This window comes from Zeugodacus cucurbitae, chromosome 4 (assembly GCF_028554725.1).
Source record: "Zeugodacus cucurbitae isolate PBARC_wt_2022May chromosome 4, idZeuCucr1.2, whole genome shotgun sequence".
Lineage (NCBI taxonomy): Eukaryota > Metazoa > Arthropoda > Insecta > Diptera > Tephritidae > Zeugodacus > Zeugodacus cucurbitae.
In genome coordinates this window covers 37,314,579-37,337,609 of record NC_071669.1, presented here as the reverse complement: position 1 = coordinate 37,337,609, position 23,031 = coordinate 37,314,579, and the positions used below count along the sequence as shown (strand labels likewise).

The 23,031-nt window shown below is 36.2% G+C and overlaps 3 protein-coding genes across 3 annotated transcripts; all 3 read right to left on the bottom strand.

The window, feature by feature from the left end:
* Positions 1–7,837: 7,837 nt before the first annotated feature.
* Positions 7,838–9,005, bottom strand: LOC105211580 (alcohol dehydrogenase 1). The gene is made up of 4 exons (XM_011183093.3): positions 8,771–9,005; positions 8,492–8,719; positions 8,247–8,420; positions 7,838–8,167 (listed from the first exon to the last, which is right to left on the bottom strand). Exons 1-4 carry the CDS (start codon positions 8,861–8,863, stop codon positions 7,880–7,882), a joined length of 783 nt encoding a protein of 260 aa, XP_011181395.2. The 5' UTR covers positions 8,864–9,005; the 3' UTR covers positions 7,838–7,879.
* Positions 9,006–11,419: 2,414 nt separating this feature from the next.
* LOC105211581 (alcohol dehydrogenase) lies at positions 11,420–12,582 on the bottom strand. Its single transcript, XM_011183094.3, has 4 exons — positions 12,346–12,582; positions 12,061–12,288; positions 11,814–11,987; positions 11,420–11,749 (listed from the first exon to the last, which is right to left on the bottom strand). The coding sequence occupies exons 1-4, from the start codon at positions 12,436–12,438 to the stop codon at positions 11,471–11,473; spliced, it is 774 nt and encodes a 257-aa protein (XP_011181396.1). The 5' UTR covers positions 12,439–12,582; the 3' UTR covers positions 11,420–11,470.
* Positions 12,583–16,970: 4,388 nt separating this feature from the next.
* LOC128921590 (gustatory receptor for sugar taste 64b) lies at positions 16,971–21,525 on the bottom strand. The gene is made up of 9 exons (XM_054229627.1): positions 21,348–21,525; positions 20,171–20,362; positions 18,850–19,047; positions 18,612–18,772; positions 18,365–18,487; positions 17,850–18,004; positions 17,504–17,775; positions 17,291–17,380; positions 16,971–17,170 (listed from the first exon to the last, which is right to left on the bottom strand). The coding sequence occupies exons 1-9, from the start codon at positions 21,394–21,396 to the stop codon at positions 17,145–17,147; spliced, it is 1,266 nt and encodes a 421-aa protein (XP_054085602.1). The 5' UTR covers positions 21,397–21,525; the 3' UTR covers positions 16,971–17,144.
* Between the last annotated feature and the right edge of the window lie 1,506 nt (positions 21,526–23,031).

Sequence of the window (23,031 nt, the reverse complement as noted above, 5' to 3'; positions counted from 1 at the left end):
ACACAAGTTGAAATAGACGTGGCTCCGCCCACTTATCTATCAGAAACCATATCTCCGAAACTACTCGACAAACTTCAATGAAATTCGATTCGTAATATTTCCTGGAATCCAAGTGATATGTTATGAAAAGAGGACAAATCGGTTCATAACCACGCCCATTTCCTATATACCAGAACTGTGAAGTCAATCTGAATCGTTTACTTTACAATATATAAGTTTAGCGCTGGTGAAGATATCGGAACAGAACTTTGCACAAATACTGCATTTATAGTGTGAGATCGTATTTCTAAAACTCGTCGAAATCAGATAATAAGATTTTAAGGCCCCATATATACAACATTAGGACCCCAGTGCTTCTAATACATTTTTTACCGAAAATATAGGTAAGTCTCTCAGATATTTTGAAGAAATTCAGAGGGAATATTTTTCTTCCAATAATATGTCTCCGTACTAAAAATTTGTGAAATCGAGTGATATCTTCTCCTAGCTCCCATATACCTAATATTAGGGTTTCCAACTTTCAATGGACTTTATACCATATGTATCACGAATTGTGTCAAATTGTGGGTTTTATTAATAAACTAAAATAAATAGATTACAAGACTATAAAATGTTCGGTTACACCCGCCCTTCTTTACTTGTTCTATATAGAGCCTTATATCCGCATAGAAAGTGTGTTATAGTTTCTTCTTTTCTACTTCTTGGTAGCTTCTCCAGGAATCATTGAAAGGTATCCCAGTCTGCTGACGTGTCTCTCTATAAGACAATGGCCTCTAAACATTACCCAACCAGGTTGATCCTCGGAACGGGTCGCATGACATCTTGATTCAGCGATTATTGCGGGTACGGGCTCGCTGTTAAGGTGTATCTGATATAATTCTGATTATTGAGGTTTTTATGTTATATGGACATTAAAATAACCCCTGGATATAGCAACTAAAGGGATTTTGGAGGCTAAACCCGCTTTTATATTTATTACTAGATTTTCTTTATTATTCATTACTCTTCAAAAAAATAAGAAGAATTTAGATGAGTTTTACACATTTTCAACACCAATGCACAGTACAGTGCCCTCACGAAAACTCGAACACACGATAACTCGAACGTTCGGAAACTTGAACATTTTTTCTTCTCCATTGGCTACTTTAAAACTCGAACAAAATATGATGGCTCTAAAACTCGAAAAAATGTCCATTATTTTATATGCGAAAACATATCATATACAATATATATACATATTCGTACTGTTGTAAGTTAACATGTCCACCTCAGTATCCAGCTAGAAGTTGTGCAACGACCGATGCGTGCACTGTTGCGTATTGTTTTATTAAAAGGCGCCTCAAAAGGCTTCTTCTTGACAACGCACTTTCGCATCCAAACGAAGATGAATTAAAGTCTGAAGATGGCAGCGATGTTTTTGCCCCCGAATATCACTCCTTTGATTGAAGAAAGCAATTCTGAGGATGAATTTGAGGCGGAAGGTGAAAATGAACCAGAATGCATAAGTTCATCCGAAGCGGTATCAATTTTTAGCAAAGCTATACAATGGGCAACTGCTGAAAGATTTAGCCCAAGAAAAATTAATGTGCTGCAATCATTGTGCGAAAACGCTGTATTGTATTGGATCGAAAATAAGAACCGGCACACAGATATGACTACTTTTTTTTTCGAACAATTAAAAAACAACCTACCTCTTACATACACATGTTCCTTGTGTTATTTTAGAAAACAAAAATAAAAATATTCGAATAAACTAACTATGAAACACTAAACATCAAACCACATTCTAATATTTTGAATTCTGCAAGAAAAATATAACACTGGAAAACTGGAATAATTCGTTAACTCTAACAGGTGTGGTTTTCATTAGTTCGAGTTTTTTCGAGTGCACTGTACATCCAATTACTCGTAGTATGTAAAGTAGGTGTGGCCTTACCCCGATTTTCAAACATAATATTAGAGTGCTGAGATATGCAGAGGCAATTTGTCCTAAAAGTGAGTGATGATATGCTTTAATTAACTTATGTCACATATTGTGGGAAATGGGAAGGAACTACGTGTATATTAAGCAGTGCATACACCTAAATATTTTTTTATTGATTAAATAAGTCATTAAATGATCATATTATTTCATTCACATTCAGTTCGAAAAAGCTCATTGTTATCCAGTAGTTTTTCAGATTAAATCGAATTGATTTATATCTTTTAAGCGTATTTTAAACTAGATATAAGTAGGTAGGTAGGTTGTAAGGCTGTTTCCCAAAGGGAAACACACATAGACTTTAAAATACAGTCCTTTGTGAAGCCTAGTCTAGGGGGGATAGATTTACAATTAGGGGTCGACGAAGCTCCCTGAACCTACTACCCATCTGCAGAGATTTTTAACTTCTATATTCGCTATTTCGCGAGCCTGCTCGAAAAAGTGAGATCCAAGAAATCTCTTTCTTGATCTCGTAAATGCGGGACATTCCAGAAGAAAATTATAAGACGATTCCACCCCATCCTCCTCCACAGTAAACTCCCCCACCAACCTTTCCCGCCAAATTCGACCCATCCGTGAAGAAGCTCACCGCGCCTCTCCTCCAACGACTCCTTCCCGCCCCAACGTCTTTTGAAGAAATAAGAGCAGAGAAGTTGTTGCCAGGGCTATGCTCGGCGGCATGGAGAGGATCCAATAACTTCGGGATGAAGTCGAAGTGTGCGAGGATTCTTGAGTGTCCAGGCACGCACTCGTCGCCCGGATTCCCTAAGTCTAACAGCAGCTTTCGCGGCTAAGCACCTTCCAGCTATGTATGTCCACGGGTGCTATATGCAGTAAGGCGTTAAGAGCCAAGGTTGGTGTCGTTCGGAGCGCGCAACTCATACTTACGAGAGTCGCTCGTTGAGCATTTACTAGCGTTTTGGCTAATAAGGCCTTTTCAAGAAACTTCCACCACACGAGAACATAATCGGCTTGACTATAGTTTCATATAGCCAGAGAACCACCTTAGGTGAGAGACCCCATATTTTTCCGATGACTCCTCTGCAGCAATATAAAGCAATCTTAGCTCTCTCCTTTTTCCTTGAGAGCTTTTTATTCAGGACGAGCCCTAGGTACTTGACTCTATCCGCTGGACGGAGACAAATTCCACCCATCAATGCCAAGGACAACTCCGGTATTTTGTACCGTCTTGTGAACAGAACCATTCCCATTTTGTAACGACGTCAAGGTAACTTTGTGTACCTAGGAATTTCCTCTCAACTATGAGAGCTACGTCGTCAGCGTAGGCTACCACCCGGCAGCCACTCTCTGCACGCTTCTCTAGCACGCTACCCCAATCCGCCACGATCATTCTATCGCATAGAATAAGATGCTTAAGGTTGGGTTCAACCCCGAACCTATTGAAGTATTTCGGTATTTCCAATTATCGCTTCCGGCAATTATCGCATTCAAGAAAACGTTTGCATTTGAATTAATTATTTATTTTATTTCAACCGTATTGTGATTTTGTTATTAAAAGTGTTTTTCGACTTTCACAATATGAAAAGGGATTGAAATAAATCTATTTATCTATCTATCACAATAAGTAAATCTTTTTTTTTTACAAAATTGGTACACTTCTAATCCATACGGTGACTTTGAGAGTCAAATTAAGGACAAGGACACAATAATGCCAGCCAAACTTAACTTCTTAGTGCATAGACTGTAAATGCCACAAACGCAAATGAAATTTTAATTGCAACAATCACTGACTTAGCATGAGCAATCAGCTGGAAGGCAACAAAAACACTTGACTGTGAAAAGCAACAAATGTCCAGGCATAATTGCTGCCGCATGACAGGAATGTTCGCGTTCCAGCCCAGCCAGCAGTCTTATTCACAAATAAAGTTGCTTTTGTTATTGTAAGAAGCCAATTCATGCCCCAGACACGGAATATAACTAGAAGTCATACTGTGTTCACGCCAGAATGTAACAATCAAATTGTGCAACACGTCGTATGAGCAACACGAATTCATAAGTATGCTCATTTTAAGGCTGCACAACTTTTCTAGGTAAATGTTTAAAGGTGCGACTTTATGAATGAGGTTGGCAAGATCAAATGGAGCCATTTTAATTGCTTTCAGTATCTCAGTCATGGCAAGAGAATATTTATAAATATTTGCTTTGTGAGCAGGCCAAACACAAAAATTATGTGAACAAACACAATTTATGGAATAGATACACTTTCCATAAAAAGTCTAAGTACAAAGTGCGTTAAAACTACAATAGTGATTAAACTCCCCGTTAGTAAATTGAAATACTTAAGAAGGCCTCTCATTTCTATAGTAGTATAAACGAATTATCACACAGTATCAAAGAGTGGGGAATTAAGAAATCTTACAGGAAAAGTTTTAAAATATAAAAGTCACCTGTGTAAAGTTATTATTCAATTTAAATAATAAAATAAATTACATTGGGTTGGACGTTTCACGGTAACGTCCTAGAAAGAACAAATTTTCTAACAAAACCATTTGAATATATCTAAATTAATTAAGAAACAAGTAAGGAAGGGGTAAGTTCGGGTGTAACCGAACATTTTATACTCTCGCAATTTATTTATTTAACTTTATTTATATTATATAATACATAATTTGATCACATATTCGTCATATATATTGTATAAAGTCCATTGAAAGTTGGAAACCCTAATATTAGGTATGTGGGAGTTAAGTGAAGTTGTGACCCGATTTCATGTATTTTAGGCACGGAGACATATTATTAAAAGAAGATATTTCTTCTGCATTTCTTCAAAATATCTGAGAGACTTACCTATATTTTCGGTAAAAAAAAATAGAAGCACTGAATTCCTCATCTATACTAATATTATAAAGCTGAAGAGTTTGTTTGTTTGTTTGTTTGAACGCGCTAATCTCCGAAACTACTGGTTCGAATTAAATAATTCTTTTTGTGCTGGATAGTCCATTTATCGAGGAAGGCTATATCACGCTGCGACCAATAGGAGACAGTGGTAAATGTGTAAAAAACGGGGGAAATTATTTATCTTGGAGGGCTTCCGTTCCTTGAGCTGCGAAAGCGGTTCAAGATACACAAAAGTTATGTATGAAAGAATTATTTCTCTTTAATGATCTAAAAAAAGTCCGTGAGTACCGTTTTAATTTGGTCGAAATTATTTGTTAGAGTTGTATTAACATAATAATATTAATCTTGATTTAATATAGTACAATTGTGAAATTTATATTATATTCCATTTTATATTCCTGTTGTTATCTGCCGTCCAGTACCTGAAAAGTGGACAGAATCTGTATCAGGGATAGAAGTTGAACCCACTGCGAGGACTTTCAAAAAAGATGAAATATAACAAGTGCTCTGGGAGAGTGAAGATGGGCTAAATTTTGATCATCGTAATAGTCTATCTGGGTTAGATTATGATGTAAACATGGAAGATATTTGGTCTTAGCTGGATATGATGATATTTTACATACAGTTACAGTTACAGTTACAGTACAGAAAGAACGACATATTTTGTATTACAACGATATTGGTGAAAAGTGATTAAATTTTTCGTATTGATTTTTTTCAACAAAAACGACTCAATTGACTTATGACGGCGAAATTGAATTATTTTTTCACAAATAACGACACTATTCAAAATAGGTCACGTTTATGCCCAAGAAAAACATTAATATATTACATAATATATGGAAAGCTACATTCACCCCGAGTAACATAGGCTTTATTTATTGCTAGAATCTCAACTTTCTGGAAATAGTTCCCAGGTGAGGGTATCAAAAAGACTCCGTGATGGAGAATCTTAACCTGAAACTGAAAATCGTCTTGCAAGTCATTCTCTTCGTTTCGCAATCGCGTACCAGAGAGTCGAGTAACGAGTGCTTGTGTGTGCATGGGCTTGAAGAAAAAAATATTAGAAATATACAAGCTCACAATAGGGAGTCGAACTCTGTGCGTTCCCAATGCCTTCAAAATCAGAGAGAAAGACAATGGTCATCAAAGCCTAGAGGTCATAATCAAATTTTAGCTCATTGCAAATAAAATATAATTTAATGTTCCAATTTTCCTCATTTTTTTAACCCACGCATGAAAATGCAAAGTACAAACATATGTATCGGGGAGTATGTATAAATGCGTAAAAACTTATAACTTTTGAAATGTTTGATTAAGCCCGTGCGAAGCCGGAGTGGTCCGCTAGTGTTTGATATATGGGGCATTGAAAATTTATGGTACGACGATTTATAGAAGAGCAATGCCACACTACGAGTATAAGGGCAGTAAGGCGGACCCACGCCCATTTAAAATTTTGTATACCATTTTGAGTGCAGCTCTTCTGTACCTTCCTTATAATGGAATTTAAGGTTTCTGTTGGGTTTCCTTACTGAATTAAAGCATTTTTAGTAGTTTTCAACGTAACCTTTGTATGGGAGGTTATGGGAGGCGTGGTTATAATACCATTTCCTCCATTTTTGGACTATATAAGGAAATGCTTATCGCCATTTTGTGGGCGTGCCAGTGGTCCGATTCCGTCCATCTTCGAACACCTTCTTGTGGTGTCAAGAAACACGTGTTCCAAGTTTCATTAAGATATCTCAATTTTTGCTCAAGTTACAGCTTGCACGGATGGACAGACGGACGGACGAACAGACAAACATCCGGATTTGAACTTTACTCTTCACCCTGCTTATTTTGATATATATAACCCTATATCTAGTTTAGTTTTAGAACTTACAAACAACCGTTAAGTGGACAAAACTATTATACTCTCTTTTGCAACTTTGTTGTGAGAGTATAAAAATATCGCGTATATCAACATATCAGAATAACTACACGATTGTACTTAAGAGCCACAAAATGCCACCAAACCATGATTTCATTTAAACGTTTGACAATTTATAATGAATTTTGGATATTAAAATAAATAATACCTAATGCTTTAGAACTAACGCATTTTACTCCCTCCACCGCACTAGCGTGCAGAGTTCATACTTATCAGAATTTTTCCAAACCTCCACCGCTAATTTGTACTTTTTATTGAAATTGCCGTTCCAATGTTAACACATAGTGCTATACTATCAAAGGCCAGTTTCTTGGAAACAAGTCAGCTGTGAGAATTGTTGTTCTGCGGTGGCCACCGATTGCACATATTTTTCCAACTTTTTAACGGCTGCTTGCAACAACTCAGCACATGCAAATGCAATGACAGTAACGAGGAAATAAAAGACCAAAGCAAAACGTGGCAAGTACCTATAAAGGTTCCTGCTATGACATTTTTGCAATTGCTTTGATTGAATATGTGAATGAATGGTGAGCAAAGAGAGAAAATAACTCTTAATTGTCAATGTACACTCTCAGGAGACATCTAGACATACGGATAGAGGAGGGCGCGATGAGAAAATCCACATTTCATTTTGAAATTGATCGAAACAACACCCGTTAGTTCTGCTTTTTCCCGCCTGGATAAGGAAGCGAAGCGAATGGGTCTGGTGGTGAACGAGGACAAGACGAAATATCTCCTGTCATCAAACAAACAGTCAGCGCATTCGCGTCATGGCTCCCACGTCACTGTTGACAGTCATAACTTTGAAGTTGTAGATAATTTCGTATACCTATGGACCAGTATTAACACCGATAATAATGTCAGCCTTGAAATCCAACGCAGAATCGCTCTTGCCAACAGGTGCTACTATGGACTGAGTAGGCAATTGAAAAGTAAAGTCCTCTCTCGACGAACAAAAACTAAACTCTACAAGTCCCTACCACAACCAAACTTTCTGAAAATTCCTTTCTTTAATTATTCGACCAATGTTAAATTACCATCTCATACTAAAATAAATTACAAACAAGTACGATTGGAATTGAATCATCTTTAATATTTTTCATAATATCTTAGTTTTCCAAAAAAGTAGGTTGGTGCCACTTGGGTATTGTAATCTCCTTAATATTGCCTAAATCCAGCATGTAGACAGCACCGTTCTTGCCAGTTTCAATTACCTTTATCATATTCTTTGCACACACTTCTGCAGACTGATGTTTGGCATTGGCCAAAGCAATAGCTTGTTGCTCGGTAAACTTAAAGATACATCTTGAAGGAAAGTTATTTATAAGATTTGTGTCTGTCAGTCCAGGGCATATCGTTATCATGTTGACGCCGAAACGGTCGTAATATATCTTATCCTTTGTTAAATTTAATATAGATTAGATAATAGAAATATAATATTATTTACCCAAAAATAATTAAAATTTCGATACAAACCCCTAAGCAACGGGTGAAAGTGGTGACACCATGTTTAGACGCCACATAAACAGGACATAAAGAGAACGGCTCGAGGCCAACAACGGATGAAATATTTACAATAGTACCCCCACGCCCTCCACTTGATTTATCCATATAAGGTAGCGCAATTAAAGTGCTATGCATTAGGCCCAACTAGTGAAAAGAAATAGAGAACAAATCATTTCAAAAAATACATGGTAACACTTTTATAACAAATTGATTACCAAATTAATTTCGATTGTTGGGTCAACTTCGCTATCCCTCATTATACCGCAACCATTGACCAGGACGTCAAAGTGTCCCATTTTCTTTACAGCTGATTTAAAGGCCGCTGTGATACTCTCCTTCTTCCTCATATCCACTGGTATAAAATCAATTGTGGCACCAGGATAAGATTTCTTAAACTCAGTCATTGCTTCTTTATTCTCATCGACATCAAATATTGTCAGATACTGAAATATAATCATATTTTGAAATTGAACAGCACTACACTAATGTTTTACCTTAGCACCACTTTTTAGCAACTCTTTGACTCCAGCTTGGCCGATGCCTCCAAAACCTCCTGAATATATCACATTTTTACCTTTCAGCTCCATTTTCAGAAATTAAAATTATTATTTTAATTAAATGCAAACAAATATTTTATTTGAAAACTGCTGTGTGCGTTCGCTAACTGTTGTCTCTACAACCTATTTGTCAACTGTCGGTGAATCCCAAATTAGACATTGCTTGAACCCCGAAGTGCTTTCTTTTTATACTCCGTTGTAGAATACTGTTGTATTTTTCGAGAGGCTCGTAACTACCTATCATTCAACATTCTCCGGTTAAGTTCTGTCACTTGAACGGCCGATAATTATAAATTATATAATAATTAAATAAAACAAGTAGGGAAGGGCTACGTTCAGGAGTAACCGAACATTTTAAACGATGGCTTCTATTCAGATATGTTCAATATAAACTCATTCAAAGAGACAAAATGTAACATATTTGATGGGCAAAAATCACTATGTTATTATAACCACTGAACCCTGGACGGAATAGACAGTTATCCGAATTCACTCTAGTTATAGGATCACTCTAATTTTTCGCATTTTTACCCCATTTTTAAAAGGGTTCATTTTTATTCTTCATTGTTTCGAAATCTTTTCACTTCGCTAAAATTCATCGTAAGAGGTATGTTTAATTTTAACTCTTATAAGTAAACAGAGCAGTTACTCAAAATTAATTGCACCATATTATAACGCTATTACAGATAATTATTAATTAAATAAAGAGGGTTGTTATTGGTTGAAGCACATGAATATGTTTTATAACAATCTATTTGGGAAAGACGGGGGTATGCCCAGGCATGGGAGATTTATAAGTTTGATAGTGGTCTTTCATAGCTTATCTTATATCTTTTAATTCAAAATGCACTTGTAAAGTCGTGTCAGTCAGCTGTTAACAAGTAATACCTCTTTGAATTATTTCTTTATTTACAAGCAAGATTATTTTGCTCTCTTTTTTGTCCAGACGTTCATAATTGGCAAACTTTGAACTTGCTATCTGTTAAAATTTTCCACTTAAAACACTAATATTTTAGACAAGAAAATATTTACATATTTACCTGATAACATGTATCCACGGCATAGAGTATATATGTATATTCGACATAAAATCCGCGAGAATAGCGAAAATCATTATATAAAGTATATTGGGCCAGAGATAATTCGTGAACCGATTTCCTATTTTCGTTAGAAGTCATCTAAGCACTGAGGTCCTCATTTTCCCTACCTGGTAACATTAACACCAGGATGTCAGGGAAACAATATGCACCAAATTTGAGTAAAATGGTGTACTGGTTCGTAAGATATGGGAAAAGTGGTTGGTGGCACGAGAGAGATTAGAGGGGTGTCACGTACTCTGTACCAAAATTGTATAACTTATCTTTCGCTAGAGGACATACAAATAAACCAATTATTTTTGGGAAGAAGTCCTTCTCTGTGAAGATCTGTGTATTCGGTATCAAAGAGTGTTGGAATCTAACTGTGTACTGTGATTTGGAGTATAAGGGATGTAACTTGGTGGGAACTACAGAAATACCTTGTATTTAAATATATATTGTGCCTGATCACCGAAACTAGTTAAATCACGGACAAAGCGTTTAGTAGTACATAGTATAAAATACAAAGGGTACTAAATAAGTTATTATATTTATTATCAGCCAGCCTCCCATACAAATGTTATGTGGAAAATTACTAAAAACGTAAATTTTACAGATTTTTTTGAATTACCTTACTAACGAACACACATCTTCGTAAACTAGAATTGTGGAATTCATTATATTGGGTACTAGCAGAACGCTCCGACTTTGCACAGGTTTATATAAACATTACAATAAGTTTTTACACCCTTATACACACTCTCCCATACATATGTGTGTACTTTCCCGTTTCTTGCGTGGGTTCATTTTAAAAAAGTAAAATGAGTAAAATTCAAACATGAAGTTATATTCTAGTCTTTGGTGTCCGTTGCCTTTCTCTCTGATTATGAAGGCATTGGGAACACTCAGAGATCGACGCCCTAGAGCGAGCTTGTATATTTCATTTTGTTATGTCTTTTTGATATCCTCACCTGTGATCTATTTCCAGAAAGATGAGATGAATGTAGCTTTTCAATGGTGAAAGAATTTTTGAAATCGGCACAGTAGTTTTTGAGTTTATTCATTACTAACATACATACAAATCTTTCGATATGTGATTCGAGCAACAGAAAGATACCTCTAGACTACGATTCTTTCAAAGATATACTGGCTGTACACATGTATGCCTATGCCTATACTAAAATATGTTGCTCTAGAAAGCACTAATGCAAAAGTTCCGGATTAAAATCTGGAGGTCATCCTTAATAACCGCTTAATACACACTCATGTAAATAAATACAGCGCCCAACAGCTCAAAGTTCTGGGCCATTCGACCCAAACTCTACACCACAGGGGATACCAGATTTGGTTACAGACCTCTGGCTAGGTTGGCATTGTGACCGGGAAAATGAAAAGTTAGTAAAACGAAAATATTATATTGAGTATGTGCCGGTAGATTCTCCTTTCTGTACTTACAGTTATTCTGTCATTGTTAAACAAACAAATAATATTAAAACAAACACATGACTGGTATGATTGATATTACACTATCTTTAATAATTGTCACAATATCTTAGTGTGCCTAAAAAGTGGCTTCCCAAAACTTGGGAAATGTAATCTCTTCAATATTGCCTAAATTCAGCATGTAGACACCACCGTTCTTGCCAGTTTCCATTACCTTTATTATATTCTTTGCTAACACATCTACAGGCTGTTGTTTGGCTTTGGCAAGAGCTTGAGCTTTTTCCTCGACAAACTTAAAAAAAACTCTTGTATAAAAACCCTCTGACATGGGGGTGTCTGTGATTCCTGGACATATTGTTATAAAGTTGACGCCGAAACGATCGTAGTACACTTGATCCTTTTGTAAATGAAGGAGAATAGAATATGATTTAAATAAAACTAGTTAAACGTTCAATACAAACCGCCATGGAACGGGTGAACGCTTTTACACCATCTTTGGAAGCCGAATATATAGGATATAAAGGTGGTGGTTCCAAGCAAGCAACAGATGAAATATTTACAATAACACCGCCGCGTCCCCCACTTGATTTATCCATATAAGGCAGCGCAGCTAGGTTGCTATGGATTAGACCCATCTAGAGAGGAGGAATCGAGACCAAATCGTTGCGATGAAATACTTAAACCAACTTTTATAATGAAAATGTTTACCAAGTTGATTTGGATTGTTAGGTCAACTTCACTATCCATCATTATACCGCAACTATTGACCAGAACGTCAAAGTGCCCCATTTTAGCTTTAGCTGTTTTAAAGGCCGCTGTGATCGTCTCCTTTTTTCGCATATCGAACGGTATGAAATCAATTGTGGCACCAGGGTAAGACTTCTTAAACCCAATCATGGCTTCTTTATTCTCAACGAGATCAAATATTGTCATATGCTAAAATAAATTTTTTAATGAAGTTAAAATAAGCAAACCGAAAATTTTAAGTTTTACCTTAGCACCACTGTTCAGGATCTCTTTGATGCATGCTTGGCCGATGCCCCCAAAACCTCCTGAATATATCACATTTTTACCTTTAAGCTCCATTTCCACAAAAAAAAAGTATTTAAATTAAATGCAATAAACTATTTAAATCAAAAACTGCTGTTTGCGTTCGCTGTTGTCTGTTGTCTCTACAACCTATTTGTCAACTGTCGGTGAATCCCAAATGAGACATTGCTTGAACCCCGAAGTGCTTTCTTTTATACCCAGTTGTAGGCAACTGTTGTATTTGTAGAGAAGCTCGTACCTATCATTACATTCTCCGGTTAAGTTCTGTCACTTGACGGGCCGATAATTATAAATTATATAATAATGAAATAAAACAAGTAAGGAACGGCTATATTCGGGAGTAACCGAACATGTTATACTCTCTCATTTTGCAAGGCTGAGAAGCGGAGATATATTTTAAGATCTTGGCAATTGTATATTAAACAAGTCTCTGACAACATTAGCAGAATCATATCGAATATAACAGTATCAAAATCACAATAAGCAACACAAATCGCTATATTTATCACATCAGTTCTGTGAGAATATGTCCTACCGAGTTAAGCATTCCAAAATAAGATATTCTCAGCCAATTACATCGAAAAAACTGTGTTTAATTTCAACTCTTATAAATAAGCAGAGTAGATACTCAAAATTAATTGGATCGTGTTATATCGCTATTACAGATAATTATTAATTAAATAAAGAGGGTTGTTAGTGGTTGAAGTACATGAATATGTTTTATAACAATATATTTGGGAGAGACTGGGGTATGCAAGGCATGGGAGGTTTTTAAGTTTGCTAGTGGCCTTTTATATCATATCATATCTGTTTCAATTCGAAATGCACTCGTAAAGTAAACATAGGTTCAACCAGCTGTTACCGAGTCAACTTTTTGCATATAAACATTATATTTAGAAGACTATAAATTACACTTTGTTATCTCAAAGTGTAAAGTAGCTCTCTGTTTACAAGCAAAATTGTTTAGATCTCATGTCTTCAAGTGATGTGCCCTCTGTAAGGTGGAATTGTAACTAACTATCTTTGAACACGCTATCCCTTAAGATTTGTGACTGGATAATTGAAAGAAGTAAGGAAGCGCTAAATTTGAGTATTACTGAACATTTATCCTCTCGCCATTTCTTTATTTTTTTTTGATTATCACTTCACAAAATGCAGTGAGTGTATACATTTGGATAAAGTATTGCTTGGTGTCAGACTGAAAACAGTCCAGGATAATGATTTTCGTTATTCTTGTGGACTTTATGCCGGACATGGTCAAATGTGTTATCTTAAGAAAACTAAATTATCCTTCCTTACATTTTTTCGGATAACCTCGAAATGAAAATAAAACCGATTTCAACAATTCTCGAGTGCTGATTATTTTCACATTTAATTTTCAATTTGATTTAATTGGATTGGATACATGCGGAGTTTCGGATTGTTGATTGGCATAATATAAATGCAAACACATTTTCCACGTCGTTCCCGTTGAATTATTCCTCCAAAGCGACAAACAATTGCTCGATCTGTACTATGAGCCTAAGATTCAGACGTGCAAAGAGCGTTAAGGCTGGAAAATCTTCGAGTAAATGCCGAAATAGCAGAACGCAAATTGATGATTCTACGCAAGATATCACACGAATTGGTGTAAAACAACAAATAAGTCTTTGTATACTGTGGTGCTTCAATACCAAGTTGTCAGTTAACCAATTGAATTCTTGAATTGAATTCGCTTAATTTGCCAGACATGCCACCTCACGTTCTAACATTAAAAATTGACGTACCCATCATTCTTCTTCGAAACATAAATCCACGACTTACAACGTGCAAAGGAACCAGAGTCTTAGTCAAGAAAATTATGAAAAATATTCTGGAGGCCAGTAACTCATCTTGAGTACCCCGGCATGTATGTACATGTATAATTAAACAAAAACCAAAACTTCGATAAGGTCCTTTATTTTAAAGATTTAATACTTTGAAATAATTCAGTCAATCAATTCATTAACTTTCCTAAGATAGGATGGGGTCATGTGTAGAAGTTCACGTAAGGAGAGTTCCTGAGTTCTGGGTAGCCAACTGGCATCCGTTTGGAGACGACCTAAAGTGAGACCACGAAGCTCGCTTCTGCGGTTGTGCGTAGGGTTTGGACCCACCACATAAAAAAACGATCCCAATGAAAGATGATGTCCTCATACAACTAAAAGCTGACATCACCACCATCCAAGATGGGTCCTTGTGACATTTACTACAGCGGCCATATAAAAGAGCGCAAATGTCTGTAGTACCAGATTCCAGCACAAGAAAATTCTTCAATCAAATCGATCATGTTGTGACAGACGGAAGACATCTCTCCTGTGTTTTAGACGTTCGTACGCTACGAGGACCAAATATTGACTCGGAACATTATCTGGGAAGATACGCACTCGCCTCTGTGCAGCAAAGAACGCCCGCCAACAAACACATGGAAGGTTCGACGTCGAAAACTGCAATCGCAACAGACAGCCAAGAAAATTTCGACACGACTTGCACTCCAGATATTTACCATGCGCCAAATTTTGGAAAAGACCTGGGAGATAAGAATCGATACACACCACTTTTTCATCGATTTTTAAACTGCCTTCTACAGTACGAAAGGGAGCTGCCTCTATGCCCCAATGTCTGAATTTGGTATCCCTGCAAAACTAATACGGCTATGTAAACTGACGGTTGAGCAACACCAAAAGCTCCGTCAAGATCGGGAAGGACCTCTCCGAGCCGTTCGATACCAAACGAGGCTTCATGCAAGTAGATTCAGGACGATGACAACATCCTATGAGACGACGCTTGGGGTTTTCGAGGGAAAGGTTTTGCGCAGGATTTATGGTCCTCTGAACATTGGTAACGGCGAATACCGCGAACGATGGAACGATGAGCTGTACGATTTATATGATGACATTGACATAGTTCAGCGAATAAAAAGACAGCGGCTACATTTGCTAGGTCATGTTGCTCGAATGAATGAAAACACTCCAGCTTTGAAAGTGTTCGATACAGAACTCGCTGGAGGAAGCCGCGGAAGAGGACATCCTCCACTACGTTAGAAAGACCAAGTGGAAAGTGACCTAGGAGCACTTGGAATTCCAAATGGCGCGCTCTGGTGGATTCGGCTATAATCGCGTAAGCAGTTCGTACGCCAAATATACATATAAATATATATGTATAATATATATATTTGGCCCGGGGTTATTATTAGGTATTCACACTGAACACATGACAACCGAACAATCAGTTGAACTTTCTTAACATTCCGATTTTATATTAGATTATTCCATCTCACGTCATTTCCGTACTTAATTGTAGGTCGACCAATTTTAAACTACCATATCATATTAAAACGAATACAAGACTTATATCTTCAAGAATTGTCATAATATCCAGTGTGTATAAGAAGTGAAGAAGTGAACTTACGGAATTGTGCCATAAAAGGCAACGATGTTAGGGTACTATGGATTAATCCCAACTAGAGAGGGAAAATATAGAACAAATTGACTCAATAAAATACTAAAATTCAGTTTTAAAAGAACATGTCTTACCAAATTGATTTCGATTGTTACTTCAACTTGGCTCTCCACCATTAAATAGCAACAATTGACTAGAACATCAAAGTATCCCATTATCTCTACACCTGATTTAAACGTAGCTGTGCGTTTTTTCACATATCCAACGGTACAAAATGAATTATTGGACCAGGGTCTTATTTAAAAAAAAAAAACTGTGAATAATATAATATAATTGTAATATATGAATACTATTTCAATCGAGTGCTGATGTTTGTGTAAGTGTTACAACATACATATTTGTCAACTGAAGGCGAATCCCAAAGAAATGTATTTAAATAGGATTTTGAGAAATTTTTATTCAAAAACTCCGAAAATTCAGCAATGGTACCTCATCTCCCACGATGTGTCCAAAAAAAAGCTCTTGCCGTGGACATCATAACTCATTTCTGGTTTATCCAAAATCAATAAACAAGCAAACAAACACACAATTTTCATTTATTTAAATACTCGCAGCAGAATAACTATTCGAATAGTCGCAGCAGAATTACTAATCAATAATCACAGTAGAACGACGAGTCGAATAATATTAATCGGTTAATAGTCATACCAACGGTTACAAACCGGATATTCGAATAATTTTAAGAGCACTAAAGTCTAACGTCAATCAGCTGTTACCAAGTCACTCAAATGTTTCACTTCTTCATTCATTCACTTCTTCATTCATACACTCACTCTAGCCACTCATTACTGGGTATTTTCTAGTGGGGAATGAACTACTAAGCTACTAAATCTAAGATCATTAATCTCTTGAAAGACTATACCATCCCTTATGTGTGTACCTAACATTATTCGGAGAATGATGGATTGTATATTTGAACGAGAGCATATTTATTTCAATCTTCCTACCAAATGCTTACAGAATCAGTTTATTTTTTTAGAAAAAATTAAGATTGTATTCAGCTTTCTGAAATTTATGGAAGAAATTTTATAGACTGTACTTTTGATATTAAGAAATGTCTTACAAAGGTCATTCCAAGAAACACTTCATTTATTCCGAGGCTTTTGTGCATTTTTATTTTATTCTTCAAAATGTTCTCATTAAATCTAATCAAACGGCAGTTCACATGAGTTTACTCATTATCAGCTTCGTACTCAATCTGTCTGCAGTAACTCGTAACCTGCTGAATGGAGCCTTTGTTGATGACGTCAGTAACCATAACCTCATAGGTAAAGATAGTGCTGGCCATCTGCAATAAAATGTGGAAAATACCAAGGAAATTGTATTATAACACACTTTCAATGTGCATTTAAGGCATTAAAGGACAAATACTAAGATAAGAATATATTATGAATATTTATTGACTTGCCGCCAAAATTAGTTGCCGCGTGATGAAGAAGAAACCGCAACCAGACCAAGCCGTTAAATCGAAGGCCAGCTGTTCGCTGAACCGTTGAGCCTGCAAAAGATCAGCGCATAGTCAATAAATTCCAAATCAACTGCCAAGAATAATATATATCTGTATACGTGGGTGAGTGAATTACTATCCAAGTTGAATTATTGAATTATTGAATAAGTTTACCAATAACAAAATAGCGCCAATAAAAGAGAGCCACATAGTGGAAGGGAAAGCAAAAGTGGCAATGACACTTATTATGATTATAAACGAAGCGTGGTGTTATGCCCACCTCAACACACCACGACGTGCTTGGCACGCTTCGCAGAGTCAACAATATCCGTTTGCTGTAGTCATTAACAGAGGAGGCCATGAAGAGTGTAAGAATGGTGCGAAAGATGGCGAAAAACAAGGAATACCAGAAAGCGGTAACAGCAATCAGGTCAACGCCGATATTTCTGTGGATGGGAAATTAAAAAAAATTTTCAGTATTTCAAGATATTGTCAACTGTGGTGGATGCAGCAAACACACTGGAAACTGTTGAATAGCTGAAAACAGATAAAGTACATATTATTACTGCATGCTAATAGTATCAGCGGTGCTATTTTGTCGTTCAGTAAACGCATAAGATGCATTAGCTCGAGAAAATGTTCTCGCACTTCAGTCCAGAAGAGCATTGGAAGGGCCTGCAAGAAATTAAAAACTACTGTTATTTTTCTAACAAATGGTAGAATTTAGAAAAATATTGTGTATATTGTGTATTATTATGACTAATGAGGAATGAACTCATTTTCTTCTCTTTCATTCGACATTCGATAAATAATTTTAAATATAATTATATATATACTTGAAGAAACATGTGTTTGCGCTTTATCTAACAAATCGATGGGCTTATGTCGACGCCAATGGATTTTATAAAAAACAACTACAGCGATTGTCATTCATTCTTTATCTTGTCAAATAAGTGCAATACTAGTACCTTAAGTACCAAGTAAATATCAATACAAACACTAAATATATTATACTCGTTTCCAATGGGTATTTACCTTATTATGGACAGCATCTATGCGTAGATAAAGTTGATGAAAACGTGCCGCAAGCCCCACGCTGACACAAATAATGAACGCATCAGTAAAGGATCTGGGATAAGCCAAGGTTAAATTAATCCACTGTGAATGATAACAGTTCGTTTACACCGTTAGATATTTGGTAAGTATGAATTGCACTTTAGATACATTTGTCATTACATTGCATACTAAATTAAGATAACAGTTTGCTTGCAGTTAAACTCACTTCGACCACAGGTAAATACCAAATGTTAAATGGTACAACTCTACTTAAGTGTGGCCTTTCCCGACTGTAGAGACTCTCCCAAAAAGTGATATTGTATTTGCATTGCGTTCGTTCTAAATTGCTTTTATGAAACGAATTAAATACAAGAAAACTGTGCTCCACTGAAAGAAACAGATACAAATCGTATATAAATATTTATGTGGTTGCCAAAACTTTTATTCGCCATCACTGTACTCACCCATGGCACTACACATAACCAGACAGGTTAATGCGTAAATGCGTGCCTTCATATTATATGTCGCATATATACGATAGGGCGGACGTAGGAATATCTCCTCTGTGCGTCGCCACGCTCGCATGATAAATGGCCACTTAATGGCCAAACGCCAAAAGTACAAATGCTCCAGCATGCACACCACAAACAAAGATATTGTACCTATAGGCACAGATACGCGTATTACAACAGAATTATGACAAATACTTGTGCATATGTTTGGTCATGAAAGGCTGATAAAAAAAATTAAATTCTCGACCTGACCTGATCGACAATAAAGTGATTTTTATGCGCTCGCAACAAAGTTGGTAAGAGAGCGTAATTTTTCACCGAAAATGTCGATAAATTTCTCAGGTATTTTAATTTAATTCAGAGAGAATCTATTTCTTCTAATAGTGTGTCTCTGTACCAAAAATGGTTAAAATCGGGTCGTAACTTCTCCTAGCCCCCATATACATTATATTCGGATTATCAAACTTCCGGTGTACTTTATACCGCATATATCAGTTAATATGTGAAAATGACTGAAATCGGTTCACGAATTACCTCAGCCCTCATATATTATATATGATGATTTTCGTTATTCTATTGGACTTTATGCCAAATATATGGGTCAAATTGTGTGTTATCTTAATAAAACTATATCAATAGATTGCACCCGAACTTAGCCTTTCCTTACTTGTTAATTTTGAAACTTATCACTGTGATACTATACACTTTAACTTATTACTTTTCAATTCATATAAAGTTTGTTTGTACATAACTTAATGTAACTTAGTGCAAGTTCTCTGTTGATCCGAAATTAGAACACTAATATGTACCTTTATCTATATTTAAAACCCTGAAGCGTGAATGATGGTGTTACTTTACTCTGGATGTTACAAAGAAAGATAATGCGTAAGATTTATGGATAACGGCCAGGATTACTCTATTAATTATTAAATATACGAACCTATTCATGGACGAGGCTAGGAACATCTACCAAATGAATACAGCTCTTCTAAGTTGAAGGATAACTAACCTAACCTAACTAACTAAACAACAGGGCACCATGTTGGACGGTTTAGAAAAAAACATTAAGGAAATAAATATATCAAGTTAGCAAGTTTGTCGTGTTTTTATGAAAAGTTTCATATTAAGTTTGGTCTTTGAAGATTCTTCCAAGATCTCTCTAGTAGAAACAATGCCAACTTCATTAATGCGCAACGCATTTGAACCCAATTTTTTCTTTCATAAAGCATTCATATTTATGATTATTCTCTCTTTAATTTTTTTATACACTTACCTGAATTGTGAAAATTTAAACCAGATTTGAATACCAAATAACCAACTGTGAAGAATTCCAATGTATTCAAAAGTAGTATGATCCCCGAATAAAGGACATGTGAACTAAACCAAGTATAATGGATCCGCTGCACATCGTTGGCCAATATGTTGGAAACGGGCAACAAGCCGAAAAATTGTGATATGAAGAGCACTGTATAATATTTAAGACAATACACAATATAAATTTTTTAAAATAGTTAACTTCGCATAGCAATATTCAAAAAATCTTTATATATCGGGTTCGAAAATATCGATTATCTTAGAACAACTAGTGATGCTGAGGCGAATATCATTAAAGGGCGTCGGCAAAGCTTTCTTAGTTTCATAGATCTAAACCAGTACGACATACAATTCCTTAAATTTTATTAAGTAAATAAATTTATTTATTTAAAATATAAATTCCGATAGAAAACTTGTATATTGACTTTATGTGACTCTGGAACCCAATAATTGTTTTCGATTCAGAAAAATTAAAATCTATGAGCCAACTTAGCACTACTTCTGCCACGATAATCTTAAACTGGAATATCTAGTATACTTTATTCGAATTATATCTTAAATTGATTAGTTCCTCCAGGTCACAAATACGACAGTTTTCCCATGAGACTATGCCCAAGTTATACAGGTGTTTCATTATCTTACCGAGTCCCGTTTAATGACCCACACTATATCCCACTAGTACCTTGAGTTTACTCCTTGGGAGGTTTATAAAATTTCTAAAACTTTGGATATGGTCCCACCAATAGTTTTTGCACCTGTCGCAGACCGGTTGCCCGCTGACAGTGCTGTTTTCCGTCATCCATAAATTGATATAATTAAATAAATGGATTTTCAGTCGGGAATTAACTTAATATTTTTATTTTGAGAATACCAACTTTCACTTCTGTATTCTTCATACTTAGTGTTCTTCTCACATTTTTCAGTTGATGTAACTGACACTCGCTTGAACATTTGTTGTGTATAACCCGAAAATTTCGAGATGACAAAACTGTGAGAATTATTTTAAGCTTCACAAATTGCATGAAATATAATAACTACCATATAACCACTCTACAAAGTAGCTCACTAAGTGCTGGTATTTCATGCACGCGCTTACGTGAGAACAGGCTTACGTACATACGTAATGTCGCACGTACCTTTGGAGACGCAATTGTGGAATGTTTGATCCTGCAGCAGCTGCGACATTCCCGCGTTTACTGGCACTCACGCACGTAGCAAAGACACGAAGGCAAATGCTTCAATTACCGACCAAAGTTTGGATTTTTATCGCAGAATGTAATCGCAGATATGCATTTGACAGCCATTTACTCAGACGACCGCTAATCTACAGGCGTATTTATATGCACCATATAGCCGTAAACATATTATATATGCAGATGTATGTATGTAGGTAGATCTATCATGCAACTTGTTGGCGGTATTAATTTACAAACAATATTGTCTAAATTCGAGGAATAAAGTAAGTATTTCCTGAATTCGAACGGAAACGAATGTGCCACAAAGAAGCTCCCACAAATACTTCCACCCAGAATAGTAAAGTTTAACTCATGTGAAAACCAAAAAGATCTTGCAATGCTTTTGCAATATTTTTGTATGATTGAATATGTGGCTAAGTTACTTCAATAAAAATAGTTTTAAAAATATCACCATAGGTTCCTAATGTAACGGGTGATTTTTTTGAGGTTAGGATTTTCATGCATTAGTATTTGACAGATCACGTGGGATTTCAGACATGGTGTCAAAGAGAAAGATGCTCAGTATGCTTTGACATTTCATCATGAATAGATTTACTAACGAGCAACGCTTGCAAATCATTGTGAATGGGCCCTAGAAAAGTTGGCAGAAAATCCGCTTTTTTATCGACAAATTTTGTTCAGCGATGAGGCTCATTTCTGGTTGAATGGCTACGTAAATAAGCAAAATTGCCGCATTTGGGGTGAAGAGCAACCAGAAGCCGTTCAAGAACTGCCCATGCATCCCGAAAAATGCACTGTTTGGTGTGGTTTGTACGCTGGTGGAATCATTGGACCGTATTTTTTCAAAGATGCTGTTGGACGCAACGTTACGGTGAATGGCGATCGCTATCGTTCGATGCTAACAAACTTTTTGTTGCCAAAAATGGAAGAACTGAACTTGGTTGACATGTGGTTTCAACAAGATGGCGCTACATGCCACACAGCTCGCGATTCTATGGCCATTTTGAGGGAAAACTTCGGAGAACAATTCATCTCAAGAAATGGACCCGTAAGTTGGCCACCAAGATCATGCGATTTAACGCCTTTAGACTATTTTTTGTGGGGCTACGTCAAGTCTAAAGTCTACAGAAATAAGCCAGCAACTATTCCAGCTTTGGAAGACAACATTTCCGAAGAAATTCGGGCTATTCCGGCCGAAATGCTCGAAAAAGTTGCCCAAAATTGGACTTTCCGAATGGACCACCTAAGACGCAGCCGCGGTCAACATTTAAATGAAATTATCTTCAAAAAGTAAATGTCATGAACCAATCTAACGTTTCAAATAAAGAACCGATGAGATTTTGCAAATTGTATGCGTTTTTTTTTAAAAAAAAGTTATCAAGCTCTTAAAAAATCACCCTTTATATATTATTAAGTGAACGAATCAGATGGAATTCAAAATTGAGTTATATGGGGAGTAGGTGTGATTGTGAACCGATTTCGCCCACTTTCACCCGTGATGTCAATGAAATATTATGTACGAAATTTCATTGAAATCGGTAGAGTAGTTTCTGAAATATGGGTTTTGCCCATAAGTGGGAAATGCCACACCCATTTTCCCTTTTTTTTAATTCTGAGTCCGTTA